The sequence below is a fragment of the Schistocerca nitens genome, chromosome 12 (assembly GCF_023898315.1).
Source record: "Schistocerca nitens isolate TAMUIC-IGC-003100 chromosome 12, iqSchNite1.1, whole genome shotgun sequence".
NCBI classification, from domain to species: domain Eukaryota; kingdom Metazoa; phylum Arthropoda; class Insecta; order Orthoptera; family Acrididae; genus Schistocerca; species Schistocerca nitens.
In genome coordinates, this window is record NC_064625.1 from 2,031,944 (window position 1) to 2,056,740 (window position 24,797).

Sequence of the window (24,797 nt, forward strand, 5' to 3'; positions counted from 1 at the left end):
GCAGTTAATCAAGTGCAATCAAAACTGTGACAGAGGTATTGCAGGTAGCCTACGTTGTCCAGAAACTCGGCATATATCGATGCGAACTTATTGGTGGTATCCGAGCCACCACACAACTGGAAGCTGCTGGAGCTCAACTGCGTGATATCCAGCATCTGCAGAGTGAGCTGGGTCCATCTCGTCGTTGTTTGGTTGACAAAGTGAACAACAAACTGCAAAGCGCTCTCCAGCAGAATACTGGATATTCCACAATGTGCAGAATAGTGACATTTAAAGACAATGAACCAAAGCCGGCCTGCAGACACCTCACCACCTTCAAACACACTCCTGTGATATGGAAAGGAGCATTCCCAGGTACAAAATTATCACCGTCAACCCGTAGTGTTTGAAAATGGAAAACGTGCAAATGCACCTTGTGATCCAGTGCAATTCTGCAGAAACTGAAGACTGATGGGACATACACTTGTAGATATTTCAAAACTAAGTGCTAGTAGGTTTGAAACACAGCAAAATGTAAGTACTATATGAGCATTCGTTCCGTCATTACGGTTCGAACTGCCGGAGGTAGTCGTCGTGTACGCTCGCTCGTGTGAATGTGTGTTTTCTTCCCTGAAGAAGGCTTTGGCCGAAAGCAAAGTGTGTCACAGTCTTTTCGTTGCGACTGTCTGGAACTCGACGTTTCATGTTTATGGCGAGTAGTAATGTATCCTTTTCCCAATATTTTTGTTTTCAAATAAACTTTATGAAATGTTATTTTAAGTTCATATTAATATACTCTTTACGCCACAAGTGACTTCATATATATATATTTTTAGGTCATTAAAATCTGGGCCCTAGTTACTACATACGGAAGACGTGCACGGATGGGCCAAAGAAATCAGTGATTTGTGTCCATCTGGAAGGAGGAACCATCCGATCACGTGCACCGTGTGTTTGTGTGCAGAGCAGGAAACGTCGGTCTGCACGACTGGGCCATTCTGCCGCTCGTGGTTCCGGTGTCTCACCACTGCCGCACCTCATTCAGTTTTTGCTGCTACTGATTAGCATTACTTTTTTCTCTTCTTTCTGCTTTTACATTTCTGCATCACAGTGTTCACATATTGTTTAGTAGTAAAACATGTATACAGGGTGATTCACGAGGTTACGCGAATATTTCAATATGTTATTCGACAAGTAAAACTAAAGAAAAAAGTTCATATAAACATAGGTCCGCAAATGCTTAGTTTCGGAGTTACGGCTAATAAAAGGTCTGCCTGAAATTTAGCAAGTGGCCAACAACTTAACGTTGCGGTGAGACTCCCGTAGCGCCTGTTAACAGTTTCCAGTACATTTCTATGTCCGCACGTAAGTATCTGCGCCAAGCTTCTCGTTGTTGCTGTAGTTGTCAGAGAAATTCACGTGGGAGAACGTCCCTCTCTTCAACCGTGTACCGGGAACACGGTGAACGACGGCTGCCTTCTTCAATTTAACACCACACGGCGCTTCCGTCCTCATACCAGTTCTTCCTCCGTGACTATTTTGGAACGACTTAGCGAAAGTTTTAATGCTGTAGATTTGTGTCAGTTCTGTCGTCACTCTTACACGATCGTAGAACCAGACTGACGACAAAACGTTACGCGTAGACAGATTGCGGTAAAATATCGATAGGCGGAGGACGGACAGTAATCACTGTTGTCACAGGGAAACACACACAGCATTCATTCACACAAGCAAGCAAGTGCCCCCCCCCCCCCCCAGACTAGACTGCCATGTCTGGGAAATTGTGGTTCGAGTTGCCGGAGTTAGTGGTCATGTGTGTGTTTACCTCTTTCTTTTCCCCGATGAAGTGCGCCTGTCTGCAACACGTGGTGGCACCTGTACAGTAACTGGTGATCTGCCTTTTCCTGCATTGTCGATATTCCAGCCCGGAGTGTGCACTGTTTAACATTACTGACAGAATTTCAAATTTCTGATGACAAATCTGAACTAGCAAAACTTCTAGGAGAGTCCCTGTAACTGTTCCCAAAATCAACGTCAGAGAGGGGAAACAAAATGAGAGTGGTACACTGCAGAAGATGATCGGCTCTTACCACGACCTCGGAGTACGGGGGCGGCTTCTCGACGGCGAAGTCCCGGGCGGCCTCTTCGTAGCGCGGCGGTCTGTCGCGCAGCCGCTCCACCACGAACACCTGCTGCGAGCTGAGGCTCGCCGCGTCCGCGTCGTCCAGCAGGTCCGCCCCCGCCGCCGCCGCCACGCGCCGCCGCCGCCGCAGGCGTCTGCGCACACGAGTCACTTACACGGCTGTACCTCTACTCTGCGAAGGGTGAGCTCAGCTGAGCTGGCAGATGTAAGACGGCGAGAAGAATTAGCCAGACCACTGAAGGGCCCTCGAGTAGAAGTTATTTAAATCCTCGAGAGACAAAACTATTCCACTCGGTGTGCGGCATATCTGAGACAGATGAAATACTCTCAGACTTAAACGAGAATTATTCCCATTACAGAGAAGACTGATGTGAATAGTACTGACACAAATTATTTACAGGAGAATCAAAAAAACTGGTAGAAACTGATCTTGCGGATCGTGTGCTCGAGTTCCTGAGACTGAAAGAGAGCACACGTGGCAATACTAACTCTGCAACTTACCGTGGACGGTAGATTCGAGAAAAGTAAATCTGTGTTTATAATGTACGTAGACTTGGAGAAAGCTTTTGGAAATGTTTACACGAATACACGCCTCGAAATGATGAAGGCAGGAATAAAGGACTGGGAGTGAAAAGTTATCTGCAGCTTGTGCGGAAATCAGATTGCAGTTCTGATATCCAAAGGACACAAAAGTGAAGTAGTGGTTGGGTAGGGAGTAGTGGCCCCTCCGTGTGATATTCCGTCTGTACATACAGCAGTCATTGTAGGAAAGCCAGGAGAAACTTGGAAGGGATAATAAGGTTCTGGGAGAATAAATAAAAAAAATTACAGTTTGCCAGTGACATTGTAATTCTGTCAGAGACAGCGAAGGATTGGAAGAGCAGTTGAACAGAAGGGATAGTGTCGTGAAAAAAAAGTAAAAGATGTTAACCTGCATCTGCTATTTGCGAGATACTGTGTACAAATCGAGCAAGCTTAATTTCACACAATTGATGTTTCCTAAATGCACGTTCATTCCTGCAGGGGCTATGCGGCGCCAGCATAGTCTGCCGACAACATTTTTAAATTTTTTTTCCCTCCTGTTAACAAACTGTGTCCGGCCCCTCGCCGCTCACTCCTCGTCTCGCAAACACACATACGAGACTAGGTTCAGGTTCAGAGATGTGGGTAGTCCCTCTTTCTTTCTGAACTTGTGAGATTCGTGCCGGTCACCAAAGTGAAAGAGTTACTCTGGTTGTGGCTCGCGTCGGAAAACGTGGTAACTGCGACGACGCGTGACGGGACGGAGTGTCGTCTGCAGGAGACAGATGGCAGGATGTGACCTGTATTGTAAATCAATAGAACAAATATAGTATCTTACAAAGAGTAATATTTTTGTGAACCTCAGTCTGTGGATAAAGGAACAGATCCCTTTTCCACATTGCACATTTGGGACGAAGATTGACAGAAGCACTGGAGCAGACGCCGACTTTGTGTGCCGAGCCGTCACGTACAGTCTACGACGCTCCGACCTGGAGCCGAGTGACAGACGTGACGAGGCAGACTGCAGCCTCGCCTTATTACCGAATAGTATTCACCCGGTGAAATGTGAGAGGCGACCAGTCTCGGATACTACATCGGCAGTGCCGTCTGAGTGTATCCTGTCGGGAAGTCACAGGATGTCGCACTTGTTGAGCTTAGAAAATGCTTTAGGGTCCTTTGATAGTATTCAGGTGAAACGATTTTGAGACAGTTTTAACTGGTATCTGTAAATTAAAACTTGATACAGCAGTCTCAGCTGGAATGTCCCCTAGGATGGCGCGCTGAGTGCTGAGTGACAGATCCCAACACCGTCACTAAACACCAGAGGAAGCGCAGGTGCATATGTGAACAGTTTATGTCGGAGTGCTGAAAATTTTCACCAGTTACATCGGGAGCATCCGCACGGCACGCAAACAGGAATGTGGTGTGCAGTCGATGCTCCGCCAGTTACTGGACTCGTCTTTCTCTTCCAAACTGTAACAGGACAATATATTGCCACCGTTTTCCAGAGAGCTGACAACTAATGAAATGAGCTGCAGTTACATTGTGCGGGACAGCACGAGAGGGAGAGGCTGCACAGCCAGTGCGACTGTGAGAGTAGCGCAAGATGTTTTCGGTGACGCGGACTCTCCAGTCGGTGGATTACCTCTCCTCTGTAAGGTTCCCGTCTAGGTTTGTGCCAGCTACGCTACCGGCTCACCGGTCTCGCGTGCTAAATGCTGCGACGATTTTACGAGACGTATTTCTGAGGCTGCTCGTGACTCTTCCAGTTTATTCTCGGTTAAAACTGTACACCACGTCCCCCGAGGTCTGCGTGCGAGGCCGGGTGACGGGTGACGTGCCACGTGCCAGTTTCGGCAAACCGCATTTCACATTTCTCGTTTAATACGAGGAAAGGTGATTGTGACAGAATAATATTAAGTAGGCAGTAAGACGAGCAACGTATACTGTGTGCAGTGCTTGTTTTCGTGTGTGCAGGCATTAAATGGGACGTGTGGAACTGCACTCTCCGAGAATGAAAACAAAAGACAAGATGGTTTTGTGACAAATAAAATATCCCGTAACCTGGAATCTCACGTTGAGCCTTCGAGGTGTGTGCAGTAAGAAAAGTTGTGTTCTGCTCTAATTCGATAGTCACTCTAGTGATGTGTAAACCCATTCGAGGAGATGTATGTTTGTAAAAGGAGGGTAGTGGGCGTGCTTTTTTGTGCCGAGTTTCCTCCTTTTGCTCCACTGACAGCTGCAGAACATGAAGGAGTCGAGCCTTTCCTCAGCTATACATGGGATTTCAGAGGCACTGGTTAGCTGGACCCGTGCTTCGAGAAAATCGACTACAGCAACGCGATTAAAGAAAGAGATAAATACGTCGGATATTACGTCGGGTGGCAGACCTCGTAAGGTGTTCAGACTCGGCTTCGAGTACAAGAAATCAGCCAGCAGCTACACGAAACCCTAAACTGACAACAAAAACACTTCAGAGGGTGTCACAGCCTCGGCCGGCCCGCCTGAGGAGGTAGACTTCCGCTTCCTGCACGACACCGGAGATGGCGCTCGCACCGCACGTGTCACACCCTGCATAGAGTGGAAGTATGGAAAGCAGAGAAGTGTCTGTTACAGTCCTCTTCTGTGTGAAATCTTGAATGTCAGTAATCCAAAATCCTTTCCGCCTATCTTCAGTATCGAGAACTGAATGTATACGAGTCAGCAGCTTATATAATTGAGAGTTCCTCGTCGGCAGCTGTATGCACAGCAGCCCCTCCTCCAATTTGTTCTCACCATTATTTTGTGTCACCCACTACCGTAGTTTCTCTATAATTTAAATTACATTCCACATCTGTCTTTTTTGTTGGGAGTCGGGGGTGGGCAGGTGGCGGGGCAGAAAATCAAATAATTGAATAGAAAAGTTTATAGGCTTTTATAGTGGACTTATGTGGCACCTGTGTTGTTTTGAACTTCACTAATTGATTAACGGGTATGTGTGAAGGAAAACATTGCAAATCTAAATCCTTAATCTGTGTACTCTTTGTCCGATATATATACAGAGTGAGTCAGGAGGAAAGGTACATGCTTTGAGGCATGATAGTATTAGTGAATCTTCATGTTGACCTGTGCACTATTGCGAATGGTTTCTGAAATACAACACATTTATTATCACTTTCGTAAGTTCTTCTCCAATAACGTGAAAACCGCACCCTCCGACGAAAACAATTAAACTAAATTAAATTTGCTACAAAGAAAAGTCCTACTTAATTTTAGTCTAGGACTAACAGTTTGCACGAAGATATTGCGAGAATACCGAAAATCTCGCGTGATGCGCGTGGGCTGTAGCTTAGGTGCTTTTTGTAGCCCACTTTGAGGTAGAATGAGATTTTTCACTCTGCAGCGGAGTGTGCGCTGATATGAAACTTCCTGGCAGATTAAAACTGTGTGCCGGACCGAGACTCGAACTCGGGACCTTTGCCTTTAGCGGGCAAATGCTCTACCAACAGAGCTACCCAAGCACGACTCACGCCCCGTCTTCACAGCTTTACTTCTGCCAGTTACTCGTCTCCTACCTTCCAAACTTTACGGAAGCTCTCCTGCGAACCTTTTGAACTAGCACTCCTGAAGGAAAGGATATTGCGCAGACATGGCTTAGCCAAAGCCTGGGGGATGTTTCCAGAATGAGATTTTCACTCTGCAGCAGAGTGTGCGCTGATATGAAACTTCCTGGAAGATTAAAACTGTGTGCCGGACCGAGGCTCTTGCCCGCGAAAGGCAAAGGTCCCGAGTTCGAGTCTCGGTCCGGCACATAGTTTTAATCTGCCAGGAAGTTTCAGTTTGAGGTAGTTTTCCGACTCGATAGACCACGAGCGTGGTATGTTGTAAATAGTGAGAATGAGCAATACAGAAAATGAATAAAAATGTACATAAAAAGTGTTCTATCTCGGAAACCGTTCGGACTAGAGCATACAGTGGCGGTCGAAATAATAGAGCCACCTCTATTGACGAGATTAAGAACTAGGATATCTATTAGTTCGCGAAATCGCCACGAGTGCCGTGTTGTCAGTCCCTTGTAGACAACATCAGGGAAGACGTTGCTGCTATCTTTAGTCGTCCGAAAGGAAGCGTTTGAGCTAGACGTGTGAAAAGAGGCATAAAGGTAAGAATCTTATGGGTCAAAATAATAGAGCCGCTTTACACATGTGCCTTTAAATTGATTTTTATGCAGTTGTTTTGTATGTAAATTGACGTGTGGTTTTGTTTACATTCGTCTAGATGGGCAGAGCAAAGCATACCAGTGAAGATGAGCGTATAGTAATGTTCCGGATGTTCAAAAGTGGGATGTCCAAGAATAAAATAGCCAATGTCTTGCACGTTTCGCGAAAACGAGTCCAGAACGCCATGAGACGGTCAAAACAAACAAAGCCGCAGGTGGAGAACAGGAGGCGACCTCGTGTAACTACTCCTCGCGTAGACAGACTCATCACTAGGGAAGTGAAGAAAGACCCATTTTTGTCAACACCACGACTGAAAGCCATTTTGTTTAGCGACGAACATGATGTTCAACCATCAACCTCAACGATTCAAAGACGACTGAGATCTGCAAAATTGAATGGGCGCATTGCAAGAAAGAAGCATGTTTCACAAGCTAATGTTCGGAAAAGGTTAGCCTTTGCCCGGAGAAATGAACAAAAACCTAATACTTGGTGGAGGAACATCCTTTGGTCCGATGAATCCAAGTTTAATAGGTTTGCCTCAGACGGAAAAGTCTATGTGCGCCGCCCACCAAACGAGGAATTTAATCCCAAGTACACTTTAAAAACTGTGAAATACGGTGGCGGAAGTGTTATGGTATGGGGATGTTTTTCGTGGTACGGCATTGGTCCAATACACCGTATCAACGGCATAATGAACGCAGAAATGTACAAAGACATCTTGGCAAATGTGATGCTGCCTTATGCTGAAGAGGAAATGCCGCTGAAATGGAAATTTCAGCACGATAACGATCCAAAGCATACTGCAAGGATCATAAGGCAGTTTGTTCAAGAGCACAATATCGAAGTATTAGAGTGGCCACCTCAGTCCCCTGACGCATCACCCATTGAGAACTTATGGGAGATCTTAGACAAGAGAATTGACCGCTCAAAAGCTACATCGTCAGAAAAACTGTGGGAAGAAATCCAGAGAGCCTGGTATGCGATCAGTAGTGACGAATGCAGGCGTTTAGTAGACTCTATGGGTAAGAGGTGCAGGGCAATCCTCAAAAATAAGGGTTACCCCACGAAGTACTAATGCAGTCCTATGCAAAAAAGACTGTTCCTGTACGTTTCATAAGACTGAGATCAAGTACAATATATTTGTTTCAATTGGCTCTATTTTTTTGACCCTGTGGTCTGGTATTCTTTTGAATATTATTGATTATTACTGATTATTTTGTGTTGTGTTATCTATATAACTGACTATAGTACAATGTGACTCGGTTGTAATGGTTTCCATCATAGTTCAAACATGTCTAGTAATAAATGTGCACTTTATTCCAAACCTTTGCCAGGTGGCTCTATTATTTTGACCGCCACTGTATATCCACGTCAAGTTTTTTGTTCAGAAACAATAGTACTATCATCTGTCAAAACACGTACCTCTCCTGCTCACCCACCCTGTATATACAGTTGGTGGGTTCTGAACATTATCTTCTTTTTTGACAGACAGTTGGTGGGTAGTATCAGACAACTATTTTTCTGACCCATCAAATTTTTGCAAAGACGTGCCACATACACGTATCGTTTACTTCAGTTATCATTGTTGCACAGTGTCGAATGCCCATTGGAACTATAAGAAGAAATTTTTATGTGCTTTTTTTAAATGGCAATATGTCATTTGTCCTTTCGGTAATTTATTTACGCTCTTAAGTGGGGGAAGGGTATACGACAAAGAAATTATCCGAATGGAAGGGAGATGTATACAGAAAAACAAATCGTTACAATTGAACAAAAAGTGGACGATTTAGTCGAGAGAAAGAGCTTCACAAATTGGGCAAGTGAGTAACGCATCGGTCCACGTCTGACCCTAATGCGAGCAGTTGTTCGGGTCGGCGTGGATCGGTAGAGCTGTTACATGTCCTCCTGAGGGTTGTCGTGCCAAATTCTGTCCGATCGGCACATCGGATCATCAAAATCCAGAGCCGGTCGGAAGATCTGCGCATAATACTCCAAGTGTTCTGAGTCGGGGAGGATCTCGTGACTTTGCCGGTCGAGATAGCGTGAAGGCGAGCACTAGAAACTCGCCCCGTACGGCCGGGCATTATCTTGCCGAAATACAGGCCCGGGAAGGCACGCCAGCAAGGGCGGCAAAACGGGGCACAGAACGCTGTCGGCGTACCGCTGTGCTGTGCTGTGAGGACGCCGTGGGAAGAAGTGGCGGGTCGGTACCCCACCACTGACCACGGCACCTCTGACAGTCCCTGTGGCTCAGTTTGAAGCGGGAGTCGTGTCTGGAGACACCGCGGACAGCATCGGCAGTCCGATCTGAGTGTCGGCCGTCACGTGGCCCGACAGCCGGGAGTCAGGGTCTGCAGGAGCCCTTCGGTTGGCACCCTTGGCGCCCTCAACAGCACAGTGGTATGTCGAGGGAATTCTGCGCCCGTTACGTTGCCACCCCGGGCTCACATTTCAGCGAGATAACGCCCGCTCGCACGCGACACCAGTTTCTTCCCGCTTGCCGAACCCTACGCCGGCCGGCGAGACCACCGCATCTCTGCCTGGTCCAGAACACTTGGAGCACTGTGGACAGGGCCCGTCAACCGACTCGGGATTCTGAGGATCTGAGGCGCCGATTGGACAGAATTTGGCGCGATATCCCTAAGGAGAACACCCGATAACTCTGTCAATCGGTGGCGAGCCAAATAACTGCTCGCGTATTTGTGGAGGTCTTTCTGTTGGATGAATCGTACAATTTTTCTGAAATTCTACTCCTCTTTTTGTTTGTCTGTACACGTGCATCACATCTACCAATTTGCTTCCCCTTTTTTTAGAGTGTATATTCAGCCAGGAATGCGCTATATTTTTGTGCGTGTCCAAGAAGTGAGTGAAATGACCCATTTTAATGTTTTAAATTTAAATTTCGGTCGAGTATGCTATGTACTGTACCTTGCACACATTTTCCACAGCAAGCTCAGCAGAGCTACACAAGTGACAAAAACGGCAACTCCTAAAACTGCTTGGGCTACGATCTTCAGCTCCTCGTCTGTTAAAAACCTGAAACGAGACATATTTGGCAAACAGCCACATTAGTACTAGAATTTACTGGTGACCTGTGCTAAAATCGACTGTTACATAAACAATAAAACACACACACACACACACACACACACACACAAGAAAAAGCGACTGACGGCTTCCATTGCTACTGTGGTGACAGGACTGACACGTGCAACCTGGAGTTCTGTGCTCCCATGGGTCTTCCTGTAAATGTGAGACAAACTCCGGGGTCACGAGGCAGTCTGAAGGCAGCCCAGTACTCCACACACTGGAGCACGGTTCGCAGTCTCGTAAAGCTACTGTTTGTGCCGCCGGTGCTCTGTCGGCATACCGTCCAGTAAAGTCTCTCTTGACACCTTCGAAATGCTGGGACCGCCCGGCAAGTATCGTGAATGGAAGTTAACTTATTCTACAAGTCTTTAGCGTGATTCCGACATCCGGCCCTTCCTCTGATTTGCTTCACTAATCTGTATGTTCTTAACTCACTGAGCCCTGTGCCACTCTTATTTCTGAGTGTCACCTAACTAGTCAGGTTCCAGAATGAATTTGCAGGTGATAGGCAGTAATTTTATCTTAATCCGTAGGAAAGTCAGTCGACAAACTTACTACTCTCTTCCACATACAACTTACCTAATAAACATGTTGTTGGAATTAGAGAAGTACACTATAGGTCTCTTTTTTCTACGAAAGACCAATGAATGTTTAATGTTGGTTCAAAATGGCTCTGAGCACTATGGGACTTAACATCTGTGGTCATCAGTCCCCTAGAACTTAGAACTACTTAAACCTAACTAACCTAAGGACATCACACACATCCATGACCGAGGCAGGATACCTGCGACCGCAGCGGTCACGCCGTTCCAGGCTGAAGCGCCTAGAACCGCACGGCCACTCCGGCCGGCGTTTAATGTTGGCATTAACAGTACGCCCATTTCTGATAAATCACACGTACAGCACAGAACTGGGGTATCTGTATTTTATTTAATGTCCTGTATTGTTGTGCTTTGATACTATGATTAATTCTTATGAGACAAATGGACATGTTAATTAATGTCTCTACAAGTCACATTGAAAATGTTTAAAAAATATACAAAAAAGAATAAAACACTGTACAAATCATTAGTGGAAGGAACTACACAGAGTAAAGTCCTGCCATTAGAAGAACAGTGGAAACAAATCCATCAGCTACCGACACTGTAGAGAATTGGGAACGAAGAAATAAGGAATCGTCAAAAGACTGTGAGACAAAACTGCTGCCCCAGTAATTATGTCCGGCACGTGGAATTTCGGTTCCGCCACGAGACGCGTACAAAAGTACGACTCCTCTGAGTCGCCTGCCAGCTTTCCCCGACTTATCCTTCCCTCCCTCCTCCTTGAAGAACAAACTAGTAGTTTCAAAAGCTAAGACACCGCCCGTGCTCTTAAGTGTGTGTGTGTGTGTGTGTGTGTGTGTGTGTGTGTGTGTGTGTGTGAGAGAGAGAGAGAGAGAGAGAGAGAGAGAGAGAGAACTACTGACAATCTCCCACCCCCTCCCCGCTGTCTCGTGCTTTTATGAAATAAGAGACCGTATAAAATCTGAGAAATTATGTCAGAGGTAATTACAGTGGTACGTGTAAACTGCTACGAAATGTCATCTTCTGACCTGAGGACTCGCACTCTTTTTGTCTGTTCGTTTTTATCGGAATCTCAGAAAGATGACTGCCGAATGAGGCACATCGTGCCACAGTGAAGTGAAACGTCGGAGGTCTGCCCCGAATCGGTCACCTCAGGTGGACAAAATGGAGGCCGGTCCTTACAAATTCTGTATGACGGCTACCGTGGGGAGTACACGACCACGGCATAATCTGGCAACAGTTTGTAGCTACAGGTGACGTGTGTAAACTGCACGGTACGAGAGTAAGTCAATTATTATCCGCAAAGTAGTTATAAAATTTTATTGTAATCAAATAGGAAACTTACAAGAACATCATTTTTTCGATACAGTCTCCTTGCGTTTCGACGCACTCGGTCCGTCGTCGTACAATCTTCCTGATGCCCTCCTAAAAGTAGGATCTCGGTTGGGCTGCGAGCCAGGAATGCACAGCTTCTTTCACTGCTTCGTCCGAGGCAAAGCGACGGGCCCTTAATGCCTGTTTGAGTGGACCAAACGAGTGATAGTCAGAAGGGGCAAGATCTGGACTGTGTGGAGCATGGTCCAGTACTTCAAATCTGAGCTTCTGGAGCGTTTCAGCAGTGCAACAACACAACACCTTTTGACAGCAATCCTCGGTGTTCGCTTCGAATTGCAGGCTTCAACATAAAACAACAGTACTACCAAAATAAACAATACTATAACTAAATTGTGGATAGTAATTGACGTACCCTTGTAAATGCAAATTTTCGAAACGGACAAGTGTAAACTAGCTGTGTGATACCTTTAAGCTGTCCTCACTCGGGATGACCGGCCGACATAGACGTAGACACCGACGCTACATGAGACACGACATCCGCATATTGTCGGACATTCCAGTTGCTACACCGGTGCTGTCCCGCAGCACTTGTCTTGCTTGCAGGTCACACACTTTGTTTACCAAAAGGGCCAGCAAAAAATTTATACGTCAGCTCTATTAAAATGCCCTTGTCCATATGCTAGTCGTGTTGCTCTGTGTTTAGTATACATAAATAAAAATTCCAAACACTGGTATAAATAAAAGTTTCAATATTCGCGCACACGTTAAAAGACAAAAATGATGTTCCGTGTGCTATCAGTGAGGACATCGGCTTATAGAAGTTCCATTACATTAGTGTAATACATCTTTACCGTGGCCTTCCACATAAAATAAAAATTACTTCTTCATTGTCACTTTTTAGTGAAACACTGAAGTCAATCTTACTCGATCAGTGTTTCTGTTCAGTACTGGAATCTTAAGAACTTGTCACATTCAAAAGGCTTCTCGAAACGTATATTTATGTAAGTACAAATACTACAACCATCCTTCTTTTAAAGTGATAAGAAAAGTACCAGAACCTCCTAGAAAATGCTAAGGTAAATAACCAGCTACACATCACACAAGCCCAGCTTCACAATTCCGTGTCTCTTTTCATTACACAATGCTGAATTTCCACGTTACGTGTTTGTGTCTCATATCCTGAAGACTTGAATCACTGTCTATCAACGGATATTGGTTGTAAGACATCGTATCGTCCGAGCACAACACGTCTCCATGGATCTTCAATGTGCTCGTGCCTTTAAATGCCACACTTCTGTAATGTGCAAGTCATTGTGTGAAACATGTAAATATTAACATTTTTTAATCACCAGTGTCACATTTCCTGTCATTAGAGTACAAAAAAATCATATCAGTATTGTGTGTTTTTGAGAGATCCTCAATGCGTCAGTGATTTTAAATGGCTTATATTCGTAGGACGTTAGTTACATAAAACCCACCAAGCATGGGCTCTAACTGAAATCCAAGATGGTGGCTCTCATCTCAGTACTGACAGAGATATACAGGCTGTTACAAAAAGGTACGGCCAAACTTTCAGGAAATATTCCTCACACACAAATAAAGAAAAGATGTTATGTGGACATGTGTCCGGAAACGCTCAATTTCCATGTTAGAGCTCATTTTAGTTTCGTCAGTATGTACTGTACTTCCTCGATTCAGCGCCAGTTGGCCCAACTGAAGGAAGGTAAGTACGACACATGTGGTTCGTGCACGATGGAGGTCCTGCACATTTCAGTCGAAGTGTTCGTACGCTTCTCAACAACAGATTCGGTGACCGATGGATTGGTAGAGGTGGACCAATTCCGTGGCCTCCACGCTCTCCTGACCTCAACCCTCTTGACTTTCATTTATGGGGGCATTTGAAAGCTCTTGTCTACGCAACCCCTGTACCAAATGTAGAGACTCTTCGTGCTCGTATTGTGGACGGCTGTGATTCAATACGCCATTCTCCAGGGCTGCATCAGCGCATCAGGGATTCCGTGCGACGGAGGGTGAATGCGTGTATCCTCGCTAACGGAGGACATTTTGAACATTTCCTGTAACAAAGTGAAGTCACGCTGGTACGTTCTGTTGCTGTGTGTTTCCATTCCACGATTAATGTGATTTGAAGAGAAGTAATAAAATGAGCTCTAACATGGAAATTAAGCGTTTCCGGACACATGTCCACATAACATATTTTATTTATTTGTGTGTGAGGAATGTTTCCTGAAAGTTTGGCCGTACCTTTTTGTAACAGCCTGTACACTGTGCGCAGTGGCTGACGGTAGTGACCGAAAATGGGAAATACCTTTACAGTAGCTTCCGTGAGCCACTGCGCCGAGTGTACACGTGTGTTTGTTTGTTTGTTTGTACACTTCTTAGCTGTTTGTGTTGTCTTTTACATGTTGTTCCTTTTGTGTGTAAAATGGTGAGTCTTTGCAGAATGTAGTGTATCCTTTTTTCGTTGCACTCTTTTTTTCCAGCTCTGAATGCTGTTCCTCCGAGGGGCTGCATTTCGTGCGTGACGCTGGAGCTCCCAGTAACTGGAGCATCGCTCCCTTTGTGTTCCCGCTCGGCTACCCGCCAAAGAGATTCACTAGCAGAGAGGCTGCCAGAAATATTTTTTTGAGAAAATACGTCAACTTTGTTATCCACTCTTCAGCACCACACTGGTAATGTCGATGATATACGCGTCTTCTAAGACACGGTGAATGATCAGATGGTGGTCAGTAAAGGTGAGCAAAGTATGTATGTCATTAAGGCACCTGAAAATGGAAAATAAGTAAATAATTAATAATGTGATGTTAATAGTTACTGCAAATTGAAGAAAGTCGCTGCTCTCCTCCCCCCCCCTTCCCCCCCCCCCACACACACATTATTGTGAAGCATAAAACCTTATTCGAGAAAACTTTACTCGAGTGGTTTACGGATTCAACGCCAAGGAAAAGACTGGATCGTGTCAGAATACTTTTGAAATTGCACACATGGTGAGCTACTTTTAACAAGAGTTATGCCAGTGTCAGGTGCCTTTAATGGTCACCTCACACATCAAGTAAAGAACAAAAATCTCTGAGCTGGTCGTTACAGCTGGATGTGTGACTGACGGGCTACAGATTCTCGATATTGTCAGAAACGGCTGTTCGGAGACCACCGATCGTCTTCTAGAAGGGGATCGAGCACTCCATTAGAAAGACCCCAGCCAGGCTAACGTGGGAGCGGGCTGCAGCTCGTCCGGTGGCCGGATTGTGGCGATGACGAGGAGTGGGGATAACAGTGGCATCAGTCGAAGCCGGTGTTTCTGTGTGATTCATCTAGAGAACAAAATACGAAATCTTCTCGTCGGATTATCGGCCGAGTCGTGGCATCGCTCCGTCACGACATCTCGACGAGTTTCCCACTCGTCACCTTTAGCTGAAGTAATACACGAGCGGGAAGCTCTTCGAAATGTGCCACGACTCGGCCGATAGCTCGGGAAGGTTTTGTCGGAGAGATTCGCCGAGAAAGCTTCCACTCCCGTACAAAAAATATGTGTAGTGAACAGTTTGTACTCACGGCTACTGTGGAGTAATTTTTCTCAACCGAGTTCCTGTCCATTAATGTTTCAGCTCGTTCTTGGCGAATGCAGTAACAATGTATAAACAGCTGATTGCAGCGGCGCGTCACTTACCAGGTGCAGTAGCACCGCCTCCTCGGACAGTGCGCTTTCTTCAGGGAGCAGCAGTCTGCAACAGACAGGGCCCAGTCACATTTAGTTGACAACAAGCATCAAGTCTAGTTCGGTTCTCCTCGCAGTGAAGCGCCTGTAATGCACGTATTTAAAAGAAAAGAAAAGAAAGACACCCGACAACACACGGACAGATTTCACGGAATAGACTTCTCCCACAAAAAAGGATAACAGTAATTTTCTAACGTTTCCCTCAGAATACTTAATTTCTGAGATGGAGGTGCAGCATTGTAGTGTTGCGCTCCAATGTTTGCTCCTGGCATCACGTAAGACTACTTCTTTATGGCACCAACTTAGAGAACACGTTCAGAATGTTCACTCACTTCTGCACACACACACACACACACACACACACACACACACACACACACACACACACACACACACACATTACGGGCATATATTGCGTAGATTGTAGAGACCTCTTTAATATCTTGTTCCCAGGTACCAGTCTGGGTTTTAATATTTAGGCACAAAGACAGTCAACAAACAGCAGATGAGATGTACACTAAACACTTAAGAAATGAATGGATAGAAGACTCGAAACATAAGTTGTTACGTACTTTTGCAAATTGTCAGCATCAGTCCAGATTCAGGCATTAGAGATTCACGTAAACAGCATGATAAGTAACTAATTGTATCAGAAGGAGAGTTCAGTAGAGCAAATTATAAAATGGCAAATGCACCTTTACCTTATCCCCCCCCACACACACAGGGGGCTCACAACTCTCGGGCGAGTTCGTGCTTGGCTACTACAGGGCCCCACACTATGTCTGCAGCACCTCTTGCCTGTTCTTGCTGCGTGTTTGTCCTTCTGCTATTCTTCTTCCCCTCCTTGGGGAACATGTCTGGGATACTTTTGGGAATGTGTTCTGAGGTTTCAATAGTCTGACATCAAAACAGCTCGTCATCTCTTTTTTCTTCTTCTTTTCTTTGTTTCCCATCTCTAAGCCTTCCTCCACTTTGGGATTTGAGGCTCCTCAGTGTTTCTTGTTCCTCCCTGGGTCCACACGTTTGGAGTGTAACAGGTGACCGGATGGTTCCCAGCCCCGGGTTCACAGGTAGGGTTCGTGGTCGGTGGTCGTTACTCCCCCTCTGAGGAGGAAGGAGCGCTCTGTGGGAGACACTGGCAGTCTTTGGGCGGGGCGGGGGGGGGGGGGGGCGGGGGGTTGCAGTCAGTCAATCAGCATCTGAGTCCACGTCTAGTGAACATAAACGGAATGAGACTAAAGGTTCTAAATTCAAAGAATCTCGCAGCTGCACCTCAGTTAGACATGTTATCATACACTGAAGGATGTCAGTCCTTTGCCAGCCGTTGTGGCCGAGCGGTTCTAGGCGCGTCAGTCTGGAACTGGGCGACCGCTACGGTCGCAGGTTCGAATCCTGCCTCGGGCATGGATGTGTGTGATGTCCTTAGGTTAGTTAGGATTAAGTAGTTTTAAGTTCTAGGTGACTGATGACCTCAGATGTTAAGTCCCATAGTGCTCAGAGCCATTTGAACCATTTGTCCGTCCTTTGCTACACTTACTCTCTTTCTTATTCAAAAAGACGTTGATGCAATTGCAGGCCCCGTGAAACCCTGCTATCGTTTACGTAATAGAACTTTGCTTCTGGAGCCCGATTGTGGTGTTTGTGTCTTACAACTGCTTACAGCTTGGCCCCTCCACGGCTGTCCTGCTCGTGTCGAGGACCGTCGAACACTCAATTTGTCACGCGGTGTTATTTACACTCGGCTGCTGGATGGTCTGACCGAGGGAGAAATCCAAACTTACCTCTGTGATCGAGCATCACTGTAGTCCGTCAGGTAATGAAAAAGGTCGATACAACCCGAGTGCCTACACCCCCTGATTTTCTCGCGTTTGAACGAGCAGGCTACAAAGTCGTCACGGTCCGACTGTACATTCCAAACCCGATGCGTTGCTACCAGCGTCAACATTTCGACCACACTCACACTCACACTCACACATCCTGTCAAAACGTGGCGAGATGTGTTACCTGTGGTAGGGATGCTCACGAGGGTGATAAGCCACCTCTGTCTCCCTACTGTATCGATGGCAACGGCGACCGTGTAGCCCCATCCCGAGGATGCCCCGTGTCGTGTATTTCGACGAGTGAGCCGTCCAGGGGATGCGGGTCAAGGAAAAAGTAGCTTACCTCGTTGCTCGCAAGTTGCCGGCTAGCCGAAAGCCCGCATTTTACCATCTGGCGATTGCAGTACCGTTCTCGCTACACCTCGCTTCACGAAGGATGTGGCCACACAGACTTGCAACCTCAAATGCAGCACAGCAGTTGAAATGTCGCCCAGTATCACAGCAGCATCCCTGTCTCCTCCTCCTACAGCTGCGCAACGAGCCACCAAATCATCGCCCCCTGCAGGAAAATCGACTGCTTCACAACTGACTGGCTGGCAGGGACAAAAGGAACTCTCCTATGAAGACTTTTACACCCCTCCGACCGACAAACATTTGAGTTTAATCTGCCAACCGCAAGGACCATAAGGAATGGAACAAAGACAGACGGTCGGGGATCCCCTCCGACGGTGTCGCCGCGTGATGCCCTCAGCCGGCTGACCCCGCTTCGCCAGTGCACACTGCCCACAGTTCTTCTGCTCTCGGACCCACAGGCCGGCGCAGAGAGAATGCCGACTCCTCTGCACATCTCACGGAACGGGATCGTCCGGCCTCTGTGGGTCTCCGAAGGCCGGCAGTCGGCAGTCGGCAGCTGCCGAGGCGACGACCCTTCGTTTGCTCCCCGTCCCCTTTCCCCCGTTGTGACTCTCCTCCGATGGAACATTCGTGGCATTAGATCCGACAGGAAGGAACTACAGCTGCTCCTGGAATTGCAGTATCTGCTCATTTTCTGCCTCCGCGTATTCCATCTCGTGGGGGTGTAATGCAGCTCATCTGGGATGACGTTCGTAGCCAAACCGCCTCACTGAGCATCTAGCTGCAAGCCGTTGCAGTCGGCGTTATCCTTCCTCGCTTCACCTTATCTCTCTGCATTGTCTACATCCCTCTGTCATTTGGTGTCATCAGGACATATTTCGTCCAGCTTATATGTCAACTCCCTGTGGGGCTCTTCCAGAATGTGTCAGAGAGATGCCTTCTTGACTGACCTCCTCAGTCAACTCGACACTGGAGCACCCGTGTTCCTTTCAGATTCAACACACACCTATTCTCATATGGACCTCTCACTCTGCGCTGCCCAGCTTGGCTGTCGTGTCGAGTGGTCCATTCTCTCTGACACGTACTCGAGTGACCTTTTTCTGTATGCTATCTGTTTGCCGACTCCCACCCCACCTACGTATTGAACCAATTGGCAGCTTTGTAAGGCCGACTGGAGGGTTTACTCTTCCCTGGCGACCTTTGACGAACATTTCCCCAGTTGTGGTGCCAGGCAGAATACCTTACAAGCGTTATCCTTACCGTCGCAGAACATTCCAGTCCTCGCACTCGGTCCTTACCACAGCACATTCCGGTCCCTCGGTGGGCAGAGGCGTGCCGCGACTCGAATCGCACGCGGAGATTTGCCCTCCACCTTTTTAATCGTCATCCTACGATGGCAAACTGTATCTGTTACAAACAGTTAGGTGCACAGTGTTGGTGTATTGTTTGGGACAGCAAAAAAAAAAAAAAGCTGGATTTGGTTTACTACTACTTTTAACAGTTTCAATCCAACTTCTGTCGTGTGGACGAACCTCTGGGACCGAGATCCATTCCCAGATTTCCAGCCTGACAGTAGCAGACGCTGTTATCGTGGACCCTATTGCTATCTCCAACACCTCGGGCTGCTATTTTGCCGAGATTGTGAGCTCCGCACCCTATCGCCCCACCTTCCGTCCTCGGAAACGAGTGGAGGAGGCGCGAGCGATACACTTCTTCTCTGAGAATCGCGAACGCTACAGTGCCGCCCTTACTACGAGGGAGCTACATCGCGCTCTCACTGCACCCCGATCTTCCGATGTTCACATTCAGATTTTGCAGTGCACGAGCACCTTCTCCTTCATATGTAGAACTTCCTGGGTTGCTGGCGTGAAGGCACTGTAGGACAAATACCATCTGTGTAGCTACCGCCCCATTTCTCTGACCAGCTGTATTTGCGAGGTGGTGGAATGTACGGTTCACGGCCAGTTGGTACTGTGACTCGTGTCTCGCAGTCCACTAACCACTGCACACTGTGGGTTTCGAGTGCGCCGGGGATCTTCACTTTCTCAACCCGCATCGCGACTAGTTTTCTGCACAAGTGCCAGACTGTAGCAGTGTTTTTGTTTTAGAGAAAACCTACAACACCTGCTCGAGGACTGGTATTCTCCGTACTCTATACACGTGGAGCTTCCGAGGCCACCTGCCCCGCTCCCTTCAGCAAATTTAAGAAAAACTGAGTTTTCGAACTACGTGCAGGTTTGGCCTCGTCAGACGCCTCTATCCGGCGAACGGGCCCCTCGAGGCTCCCTCCTGAGCACCGTTCTCTTTGCTGTATCCTTTGGCCTCTCCCGCCGGGCGTCTCCGGACGACCTTGTGATCTCTTGCAGTTCTCCGAGGACTCGCCTCCTCGAGTGGCGTATTCGACGGTGTCTCGATTCTCTTTACTCCTGGAGCTTTTCCACTGAGAAAAGCATTTTTGCTTCCACCATCTTTGCATCTTGGGCCTGTTGCTCTTCCACTCGCTGAAGTTACGAAATTCCTGGGGCTCGCGCTAGATAGGAAACTTTGTCGGTCCTCCCACGTGTCTCACCCGGCTATCCGCTGTAGCCAGTCCCTCGACGTCCTACGTGTCTTCCGCAGTACTTCCTGGGTAGCAGACCGGGCCACCCTCCTCCATTTGTACCAGTTCCTCGTCTGTTCGAAACCAGACTACGGGTGTTTCATTTATTTATCTGTACGTATGTCCATCTCAGTACAACCCACCGTCGTGGAATTCGTTTGACCACCGTCGCCTTTTCCACTGACCCAGTCGACAGTTCGTATGCAGAAGCTGCCAATATACCACTGTCGTACGGGCACAATTTTCTCCTCGTCGGATATGCGTACCAGCCACCCATCTTATGCCTCCTTTTTTGGTGACTCACTCGACTGCCAGCATGGGGCGTGTCCTTCTCTCTTTGCTCCCGGTGTTTGCTTTCGGCTATTGTTGCAGCAGCTTAATCGACACTACCTGCCACGTTCCCAGTGGGTGTGAATCTTTCACCACCTCGGCTCTGTGAGGCAGCCGTTTCTTCATCTCGGACGTCATTCGCTTCCTAAGGAAACTACTCCGGATTCGATCTACCACTGTAAGTTTCTCGACCTTCGCACACAACTTAGCGGTAGCACCTTCGTGTTCAGTGACAGCTGTAAGGCCGACCGCGGTGTCGGGTGAGCGTTCGTCGTCGGCCTCCAGAAAGCTGCCCAGTATTTAGAGCAGGGCTGTTCGGCCCCTATCGGGCCACGCAGTACGTCCGGCGACACGGGCCTCTGAATCGCGTCACCTGCTCCGAGTCTCCCGGTGCCCTTCACAACCTCTGGGCACTGTACACAGTCCATCCATTAGAGCAACGGCTCTGAGAACGCTGCCACTTACTCGTGGGTCTGACGGGAAACTAGGCTGCCGATGCTGCGGCCGAGGGCGTGGTGCTCCTACCTCGGCCTGCTAGTTCTTCCGTTCCTTCGGACGATCTCCGTATCGCCGTCTGTTTGCAGGTGGTGTCACTTTGGCGCCACCACCGGTTTCCTCTTCGCGGGAACGAGCTCCGGGCAAAGATCTGCCAGTGGCTCGGCCGACCTCGTCTCGGCCGTCTCGCCACGAGGACACCGTTTTAGCTGGGTCGCATACGGGGAACTGTCGTTTTAGCCGTCGACACCTGTCGGGTGGTGACCCCCACTACTGTGTGCTCGAGGGTTTGCCATTTCCTGACCGAATACCCTTTTTTTAACCACTTACATTCTAGTGTATGTTTGCCATCTGAGTTATTGGCCATTTTAATGAACAACACGTGGGCCACTGACCGTGTTACTTATTATCCGTTGTAGCAATATGGCAAAGGACATTTAATCATTAGTTTGGGACCTCCACTGTCTCTAGAGCATATTTTGTGGGCCTTTCTCCGAGAGGAAGTCCTCGTTCTTAGCTCTCTTTTCTTCCGTCGATCGGACCGAATGTTTAGCCGCTTTTAACTTCTTTTTCGTGTTAGTATTCTAAGGTTATGACATGGACGCTTATGACCTGACTTGTTTTTGGGTCCTAAAACAAAACAAAACAAATTCTCTTATTTTCTTTGCCAATATACCAATCGGTGATTACGCCTCTGTCCATCTGGCTGAAAAGTGACTGTCTGAAGTAGACTATTTCGAGCGATACGGTCCGCACAAAGTACTTTAATAGCACTTTGATGTCGAATCGCCTACAGTTTATGGCCAGATCGAGTCTCATTTAGTACAGTCTGCGGACAGATAAACGGGTAATCACATACTACGCTCAGTTCATGTCCTATAATATGATGGTTCAAGTGCAGTAACCTAACACAGAAGTAATTAAACACAATGATTAACTTGTGGTAAATAAATTGATGACACAGTCACTGAATAAAGTTCTCAAGAGTCCTTAACTCCTAATTTCTCAAAGTTCTTAGAGTATGACAGTCACGCCAATACGAAAACTGTGTGCACTGTAAGTATTATTTGGAAATAACGTAGTTCACAGGCTGGTCCTATTGTCATAGTAATTGAAACTAATTATCAGTTCACCGTCAATCACTGAAAAACAGTCACTGTTCAATCATTGAGAAACGGTCACCGTATAAACTCTGACACAGAATTTAGATAAAATTAGGTACATTTTGTGCTAACTTGTCTGTGTACATTGTGCAGTAATTCTGGGCACAGATCTTGCTAATATTATAACCTTCCACAGACTGACTAAAATGGCTTCCAAAACCTATTCATAATATTATAATAATTAGAACTAAATGTGCCTGTTGTTGTTAGCTCGAGTTTTTCAAGTTACAGTTAAAAATTTCCATTCCTGAGTGAGTGAATAGTGGAATAAGATTTGTTTGACTGACAATTTTTAGATAAAATGGTAATTTCTATTAAATTTACTGACTAGTTTGGCAAAATATGGGATTCTACTCCAGTAACAACATTTTAACTAAGAGTGCTAATTACTCTGAAACAAAATGAGCAAAAAAATTATTACCACATTTGCAACATTAGCTGTATAATTGCTTGATTTATTTAAATATACTTTTGATCTACTTTATCAGGGAATTAACAGTCACGCATACATTTATAATACAAAAAGTGACAATTAAGTTCTAGACTGGTGACTGTAACTAGCAAAGTTTTTAGGTAAATTAGTCACACTAACAGATTCTGATTAACCAAATGAGTGTAATAGATAATAAAGTTAAGTTGGCTAAGCCTTGAGGTAATATTCAAGTTTTTGGTATTGCGCACGTTATAAAAGTAACACTATTGAAGGTACTTGCAAAACAAAAAAAAAAAGGCTTTGGAGGAAGAAAAACATTACAGGGGGAAAGAATCTATCTGTTGTTATGCAAAGAGAAACGATGGCTGTCCATTTCTTACCTCACCGAAAGTGATATTCCGTTACTGCCGACACTCAATTTAAAAGGAGGCAAAACTATCTAGAGGGCGCACACGTGTTTTATTCTTCCTCGGAGAGGAAAGAGAGATGGGTTAGTGTGGAGGGACAGACTGCTCAGAGGAGGGACACATCTGTCACACGGATTGGGGGGAGGGAGGGAACACGGAGAAAATCTCACTGTGCCAGTAGGCACAGCACTGGAGATGTTAGACCAGACGGGGACAGTAGTGCAATTAACAAGTAAGAGGAAACAGAACACGAGATAAACCAAAAGGAGAGTGAAGAAAAAACAGAGATAAAAAAGTATTGTAGGAAGAAGAAAAATATGGAAACTGAGAGAAATAAATACGTAAGTATTGCCACTGGAAAAAGAACACACTTTAGTGTGAAGGTTTGATTTTCCACTCCAGGTCTCGGGAATGGTGCAAAGGGGACAGACAAAGATCAGTTTCGACGTACGGCATTTTATAGCAAAAAATTTAGGAAGTGTCCGAATTGACTTGTCTAACAAACTGGTAGGAGCTTGAGAGTACGATACGACGAGCATACGGAGGACGCCGAGCTGAAAACCCTACATACGGCACCTCGGCTACGGCATAGCAGGCACGGAGAACAGTCGAAAGATTGTGCACGGAGTCGGAGAATGTGAATTACTCGATGCCCTCGGGGAGATAAGAGGGAAATCTTTGAATGGTGCACGGTGAGCCCAGAACGAGTCCTTTTTATTTTGCCATTCAGTTGAGCCGTACTGTAATGGAAAATTGTATTTAGTCTTTGAGCGCATTACACGAACACGTGCCGCGAAAAGACTGTTACGTGAGAAGCTCTCGAGTTAGAAACTGAGAAATGAGTGGCAGTGAAATGTCTGGGTGACTGTGGACTCTGCAGTACATTAAGGGATAGCGAGTTGTCGAGGAGAGGGTGCCGGTACTTAAAAGTCAGTTGAGACTACTTTTCGTTTATTTAACCTTTTACTGTAATGTATAGATCACTCCACTTTCTTTATAAAAGGTAACCGGTTTGAATATACTATGTGGTCATCTCCAGAGAAAAACCGTTAGATCGAGCCAGTCATTAAAATGCTGTGTAGAGTAAAATATACACATGTCGTACAGTCGTTGGCACATTAAAAATCCTTCCCGTGTAATTTCAAAAAAAGGAAGAGGCCAAATGGTTAAAGTAGGTGTTAGATCACTTATTAGGAAAAGACTTGTTACGTTTAATGATGAAACAATTATAAACAGCGCACTGATATCAACAGCGAGAGAACAGAGTCATAAAACAATGTACAGGTGACACAAACATAAATGGTACAGCTATTAATACAGCAGATTTCACGATAAGGTCCTTAAATCGTATAAAATAAAACCGGAAAGAATGAATGCCATATAATAGAACAGAAGTGCCAAGTTGTTATGACGGTTAGCACTTAAAATTAATATGCTGAGTCTGTACAGCCTTCAGTATGGTAAGTTGAGATTTAGTGAACTGACAAGTTACTGTAGTAATGTTGGCTATATTTTATTTGTGGTATTTTACTGTACTGATGTGTTTTGATTATTTTCCTTTTTCTGGTTACCAAGTAGTCTGCTTGAAGCCAATTGCTTTTTACAAATAAAGTGCAGCATTCTAGTCATTAT

General features: G+C 46.3%; 1 protein-coding gene across 1 annotated transcript in view; it reads right to left on the minus strand.

Moving 5' to 3' along the window:
• LOC126214847 (sterile alpha motif domain-containing protein 1-like) overlaps positions 1-24,797 on the minus strand; it is a 91,297-nt gene that overhangs the window by 23,113 nt on the left and 43,387 nt on the right. Inside the window, exons 3-5 of the mRNA XM_049941483.1 lie at positions 15,517-15,571; positions 9,772-9,879; positions 2,070-2,256 (exon numbers count right to left, since the gene is read on the minus strand). Coding sequence (XP_049797440.1) covers positions 2,070-2,256; positions 9,772-9,879; positions 15,517-15,571 — 350 coding nt within the window. The remainder of the gene's footprint in view (positions 1-2,069; positions 2,257-9,771; positions 9,880-15,516; positions 15,572-24,797) is intronic.